General features: G+C 31.6%; 3 protein-coding genes across 4 annotated transcripts in view; all 3 read left to right on the top strand.

Moving 5' to 3' along the window:
* The window catches only part of LOAG_17675 (hypothetical protein), a gene marked incomplete at both ends in the record, with an annotated part of 3,121 nt that extends 1,660 nt beyond the window's left edge, over positions 1–1,461 (top strand). Inside the window, 4 exons of the mRNA XM_020450338.1 lie at positions 179–318; positions 627–721; positions 836–950; positions 1,177–1,461. Coding sequence (XP_020305997.1) covers positions 179–318; positions 627–721; positions 836–950; positions 1,177–1,461 — 635 coding nt within the window. The remainder of the gene's footprint in view (positions 1–178; positions 319–626; positions 722–835; positions 951–1,176) is intronic.
* A 940-nt stretch (positions 1,462–2,401) lies between these two features.
* LOAG_17676 (hypothetical protein) lies at positions 2,402–3,188 on the top strand (the record flags this gene model as incomplete). Its single annotated transcript, XM_020450339.1, has 2 exons — positions 2,402–2,494; positions 2,970–3,188. 2 exons carry the CDS (start codon positions 2,402–2,404, stop codon positions 3,186–3,188), a joined length of 312 nt encoding a protein of 103 aa, XP_020305998.1.
* Positions 3,189–4,269: 1,081 nt separating this feature from the next.
* Positions 4,270–6,349, top strand: part of LOAG_17677 — a gene marked incomplete at its 3' end in the record, with an annotated part of 4,403 nt that continues 2,323 nt past the window's right edge. The window contains exons 1-3 of one of the 2 annotated variants that reach the window (XM_020450340.1): positions 4,270–4,474; positions 5,261–5,408; positions 6,048–6,130. In XM_020450340.1, the coding sequence (XP_020305999.1) occupies positions 4,319–4,474; positions 5,261–5,408; positions 6,048–6,130 (387 nt within the window). In that variant the 5' untranslated portion in view covers positions 4,270–4,318. Of the gene's footprint in view, positions 4,475–5,260; positions 5,409–5,796; positions 5,940–6,047; positions 6,131–6,349 lie in introns of those variants that run through there. The other variant, XM_020450341.1, reaches the window with a different exon arrangement.

Below are 6,349 nucleotides of genomic sequence, written 5' to 3' on the forward strand. Positions count from 1 at the left end.
TTCTTTTCTTTTCTTTTCTTTTTTTTTTTGTCATAGTTTAGATCGCACTGGATCTTAGAACAGAACTTAATGATATAGATTAAAGTCTTTATAATCAAAGTTGAATTCATCTGAAAATTATCATTATCAAAAAACTATCACTAACCTTTTATCACTAACAAATGTTTGCTTATTTCAGATCGTAGTGCTCTTTGTTTATCACTTATACGTGATACAGGTGATCAAGAAAATATCGGCTCTGAAGATGTACGTACAGCACGACAATACATGGAATATATTGATCTATCCGGTTATGCGACACAATTTAAGTATCAAAAAGTATATTATTCTTAATAACTACTGAACACTTTCCTCTCATTGTAGTAACAATATTTTCCGGACGGTATCGTCCGAAAAATATTGTTACTACAACCACGATAAGAGAAAGTGAAAAATCAATTATTAGCATATATATATATCATTATGATAATTCCTGAAAAGAAAAAGACCATCTTTATCATGATTACGCAATATATGAGGATAGATTTAATATCCTACTTTCGGTCATCAAATGATCCTAAGATTTTAACTCTTCCATTAATCTAACCATTAGTTAATTCAAAATTTTTCGCTCAATCGATTTTCAGATCAGTTCTTTGCATTCGATTGCATCTGCCTTAGCAAGTTGCTGTGGTTTGGGAGTTTTTCAGTCAAATACAGTTATAATCGAATATCCATCGGAGTTAGCTTTTATATTATTATTAGAATTTTTGAAAATTTTTTCTAATTTTTACAATTTTTTAAAATGAAATATATTTGCATTTAATTTTTCATATCGTCATACTGATTGTTTCAGAGCAGCTTTAAGCGGTTTACCTGACTCATTACTTTATCATTATCATATGCATCGTGTTTGTGTTCAACATTGTAATTTAGTCGTTGTTAAGGGTACTTTTCCGCTAAAAATACCGGTAATCCAAATTTCTAAATGTTCATAAAAAAAGAAAGCAGTTGTCGATATAGAGAATATTGTTTACTTAATATAATGATATTTTTTGATTTATTATAGGTCGTTAGTTAAACTAAACTAATGTTTGCTTTTTGCGATTCTTAATTAGGAAACTAGATAAAAATTCATTAGTTAACGGGCCAAAGGCACAAGTCTGTAAGCTAATTCTTTAATTAATCGTTTCATAGCCTGTGAAATCAAACAAAACGATTGATATTTGGTGGATTATTGATAATGGTGATGTGCTTTTAATGGTTGCAAAAATGTTGAAAAAGCATAAAATTTGGTATAAAGCGAAGTTACGTCTGTTTGTGGTAGTGGATATGGAAGATGATATCAAGCAAATTGAAAACGCTCTTCTTTTGTGGCTGATCGACAATCATTATTTGATATACAAAATTGAATTTATACAAGCTGATGTCAACTTTTCCCTTTCAAAAATCGAACTATTTCATTCATCCATACACTTCTGACTTCTTAATTTACTGCTTTTACTACCAGTTTACCTAATCACATTTAATTAATTTATTTGTGTTAACTTCAATAACAAAAGGAAAAGACAAAAAAATGCTATGTTATATTTTAAGGCCCTTAAGAAACTTTGCATCTTTGGAAATTTTCCATGAGGACTTTTTACTAAGGAATCAAAAGTGACGAATATTTGAAACTGTAAAAATAAAGATACGGAATTCATGAAATGAAATTTGTTTTTTTTTGTCTTCATAAAATTATAGTTTGAGAAAATTCAAGTGTTTGAAAAATTTATAAACCAATTGCAGTCTTGGATTATATCAGATTATGTACAACTAAGACCATTACAAATAAAACGAAGATACTGTAAAACGGATGATAAATCGTGGTTTACATATCTGAAACGATTGATTGGAATGTGAGAAATAATTTTTAAATGATTTTGTCAAGCAAACAATGTCAGATAAAGGCTCAATTTTTGACCAATGATTTTAAATATAAAGAGTAAGATAGCATAATTATGAATTCCACTAATATTTTGATGATACGGTAAACCACAATTTTGAACAGTAACGACCTATGCTTTAATCCAATATACTGCATTTGAGATGCTAAATTTCTTATATTAAAATCTCAACTTGGTGTGAAATAGGTCTTGAAATTATGCCTTTTGCTTACTTCCATAAAGTTGGATTATTTCTTTAGCAGTGAATTAATCACTGAAATATTTACGATGGATTAAAAGATACTATAAAAGAACAAAATTGAATAAAATTCATGCACAGACGATGAGTACTGTTATTTCAAAATCCGTATTATATTTTAAGCATTGATTTAACTAACCCTTCAACTCTGAGCGTAAGCATCGATGAGAGTCAATTTTGAAAATGGTTAATAAATAAGTAGATAAAAATGATAAAATTGTTTTTCAGACCTGATGGAATGCCAGCACAAAATGCTGTTGACAGCGGATTTCAAGGGCCAATGACAAGCTCGATAAGAGGTAATTCCCTGGTGAAAATCAGCGAACAACAGGTAACCCTTAATTGGTGAAAAAGTACTAGCATGTTTAATTACCATAATGTATTGTGTATTAGCAACAAAGCTGTCAAAAGATTTGTTCAATTAAGGCTGTATAACAACTACTAATAGCATATATATATATATCAAACATATCTCCAAATCAAAAAACAACTTTCAGACCAGAAAAAAAAAGCTTTTAGACTTAGACCAGAAATTTCATTATCGCTACTTAAATCTGTCTTTTCATATACACTTACTGTTGTGACAGATAATGCTTAGAAATCATTTTCCATTGAGAATAATTCGAAATTTTCGAAACTCAAACCGATGAGGAACGAATTGTGAAAACAAAATTGTGAAAATTGTGATTGTGAAAACAGAAATTACAAAATTTGGAAAACTTGAACTCAAATTTATAAATTTAAATTTAGACTAAATCGACAACTATGAAGCAAAATATACTATCCTTGATTCCATATTTTTGCAGCAAAGAGCTCGACAGTTGAATAAAGAAATCATAAGACGTAGTTCGGATGCTGTCCTCGTGCTGATGAATATACCAGAACCACCGGTCCATTTGGAACGTTTCTGGAAATACTTGAATTTTTTAAACGATATGTCTAATGATCTGAAAAAAGTACTATTTGTTCGAGGCGTTGATGTACAATCGAATGTTGACTCGGGAACGACAATCATGAAAGAATAGAATATATCAAGTTAATTGGTGGCTAATGCTTATTAATTGTTTGGCTGTTTAATTAATTGCTTACTTACCTGACCACCATCTGTTGACTTATCTTTTTATGTCATAATCTCGGAAAAGCAGTGATTCTTGTTTCCTCTTATAACTTATCATTTTTTTTCCCTAATATTCATGATTCAAAAATTTCACGCTACTTGAAATTTCCCATATTTTGCTGTTCTTGATTGATATGACTCAAGTTAAAAAATATTTAAATTTTGTTAGATAATTATATCCTCTATTCGACATTCAGTGTTGTGTCACATTTGCTAATATCATTTGAAAATTACCACCAGTTTAATCACAAAAGAAATTCTTTTAGATAAAATTTATTTTAACTTTAACGAACACATTTCTCTGTATTTTAAATACTTTGCCGAATCTCATATAGCATTAACAATTTTCATTTCGTTGATCAAATAATTTCTTGGGGAATTCAAAGAATGAAAAGCGAACTAGAAAATTGGGAAAAATATTCTGGAAACTGAAGTAAAGAGATTTCGGATAAATTCTCGAAATGTTGGGAACTTTCCAAGACAATCTCGAAAAAGTTCCGAGACCTTTTCTAATGAACCTTCCCTAATTCCGAAACCTCAAAACCTCCAAGCAATTCGATGGCAAAAAGAACGACAGGAAAGTCTTTTGAAGAAACCTGGGGTAGTCAAGTCGTAGCATCGTCTGATATCTGCCAGATCACGGCACGCATGATATCTGTCGGGTCACATCAGGCGTGATATCTGCCAGGTCATAGCATGCATGATATCTGTCGGGTCACAGCAAGCGTGATATGCACCAGGTCACAGAACATTTACTGGCTCGGGTCTGGAGAATCTTTCGTGGGAAAGCGTCAACTAAATGGTGCTTAAACGGATAATATGATTCTTGAGGCGATTCTTTGCATACTGTAAATGACTTGGTTGTTTCGGGACGCTGGGAAAGTCCGTTGTAAAGGTTGCACGTTTGAGGGCGATGGACAGTAAGAACTGTTGTTTGCGATCTTTTTGTGTGAATTCCACGAAATCCTCAATCATTCAGTACTTTCAACAGGTAAAAATGGCTGTACATCATATAAATTGAATTTCCCGTGGAATGAAATGAAAGTGAAAGAGCGGAAGACTTCCGGTAAACAAACATTGGAAAATATTAAAAGCTCGGAAAACATATGGAAACGAAACCAGATTTTACTATTTTCGTTTTTGTGCCGTATTATTTTGGTGTATTATGGCCGCATACATGATTATTTGTTTAAGGTTAGACTTTATGTTTCAGTATAAATTGGGATTTTGCGTTGATCCTGTAATGAAATGGAATGGATTCTTGATATTTGAAATGAAATCAAATGAACTTTGACAACATGAAATGAGATGAAGTGAATCCCTGATATAAGCTAAAATGGAATTAGCTTTCAGTTTAAATGAAGTGGCATGAAAATGAACCGTTGTTTGTATTTTGAAAAGATTCAAGTATTGTTTAATATGAAGTGAGTATTACAAATTGAAATGAAGTGTGGTGATGAATTAGTTATTGGATTGTAAGCGAGGCGAGAATTGAGATCAGATAACAAGACGAAATGATTCTTTGGGCGGTAGTTTACACTGAAAAGTCGGTGATCTTACGGATTTTATTGTTTAGTGACAGAAATTTTTGTATCTGTAATGAAGGATGCCGATGTGATTCACTTACAGGGCGTAAGGATTTTTCTTATCGGCAAGTTTAGGCTTTATTTCATTTCAAGTAAAGTGTGAAAAGTCTTTTGTGGCATTAGTTAGGGTAAAGCACATCTGATTGAAAATCTTTTTTTCTTTTTTTTAAATGCTTTTTTTTCAAATGCAAGAAGTTCAACATTTAGTAAAAGAAGGGAAGGGTTTGTACAAGAAGAATGGTGAGACGGAATTGTTTATCCAATAGTAATCCAGTGACAGTTATTGAAAGTAATGATAATAAGGGCATGGAAGGTACAAAAAAGCGTATGGTGGTAACATCGATTTCTTTTGATGAATAGTTGAAAGTAAATTTCAAATTTCTGAAATTTAAAGGTACAGTTTACCGATGTTGATTACAAAGTTTATTCGGATGCAGCGGAATACATTTACCATGGACAGTCGCCATATGAACGAGCAACATATCGTTATACTCCACTTTTGGCTTGGTTATTAATGCCAGTAGTAAAATGGCCTGAATTTGGTAAATATTCAAATAATTTAGAATAAAAATATGTTAAAAAGAGGATGGGAGACAGGAAAATGAAACCGTTACATTGAAATGCCCAATGAGTTGCAGAGATTGAATCAGTTAAGCAGTGGTTTTGAAATTTGTGAATTGGATTAGAATGCTCGCGCACATACGATATATGATCACTTATGAAATGAATAATCCTTTTTCACATTGATAATAGTGACATCAGTGTTCTATCTCTATATTTTTCATGATCTGCAGAGATTGCGCGAAATTAAGTATCGTCCATGCTACCAGTGTTTCTTTCAATAAAGTAAAGAAGCCTATTCTTTATTCAATTCTATCCATTTTATTTTCTCTTTTTAATTCAATTTTATATATTGATTCCTTTATAGATTTTGATTGAAATGCTACCAAGCTTACTCTGCATTTCAATTTTATTGTGGTATATACCAAACGCATTGAAGGGGTTTTGTGTAGGGTACCCTGCAATACGTATGGAATCGGCAGAGTGAGATCACTAAAAAATAATGAAATGTGGTGCGAGTTTCACTTTCATACAACGAATAATAAATAATTTGCGCAGGCCAGTGATTATTATTGAATAAATGGATTTTGCAGAAGTTAAATATTATGTGAAATTTGCAGGAAAAATTTTATTTTGTGCGGTAGATGTGGCAGTTGGCTTTCTGTATTTTGAATTATCAGCCTGTAGATGGACAGCTTGCAAGGTTAATAAATTGGAAAATTCTTTCGTTTGTTTGTTGAACGTTTTAAGGTCTTCAAGTAGTTCTTTAAGCGAGACGACCAAAGTTTTAATGTAGTTCGGATTTCTTGCTTTTCCTAGTTGTTTATTTTTTATAGTAATTTGTTAGCTTTGTGAACTGGACCATTGTTCATGTAACTGTAACACTGCAAACAATTTAGTTTTTTTTTTTTTTTTTCTAATG

Source organism: Loa loa (assembly GCF_000183805.2).
Source record: "Loa loa unplaced genomic scaffold supercont3.112, whole genome shotgun sequence".
NCBI lineage: Eukaryota > Metazoa > Nematoda > Chromadorea > Rhabditida > Onchocercidae > Loa > Loa loa.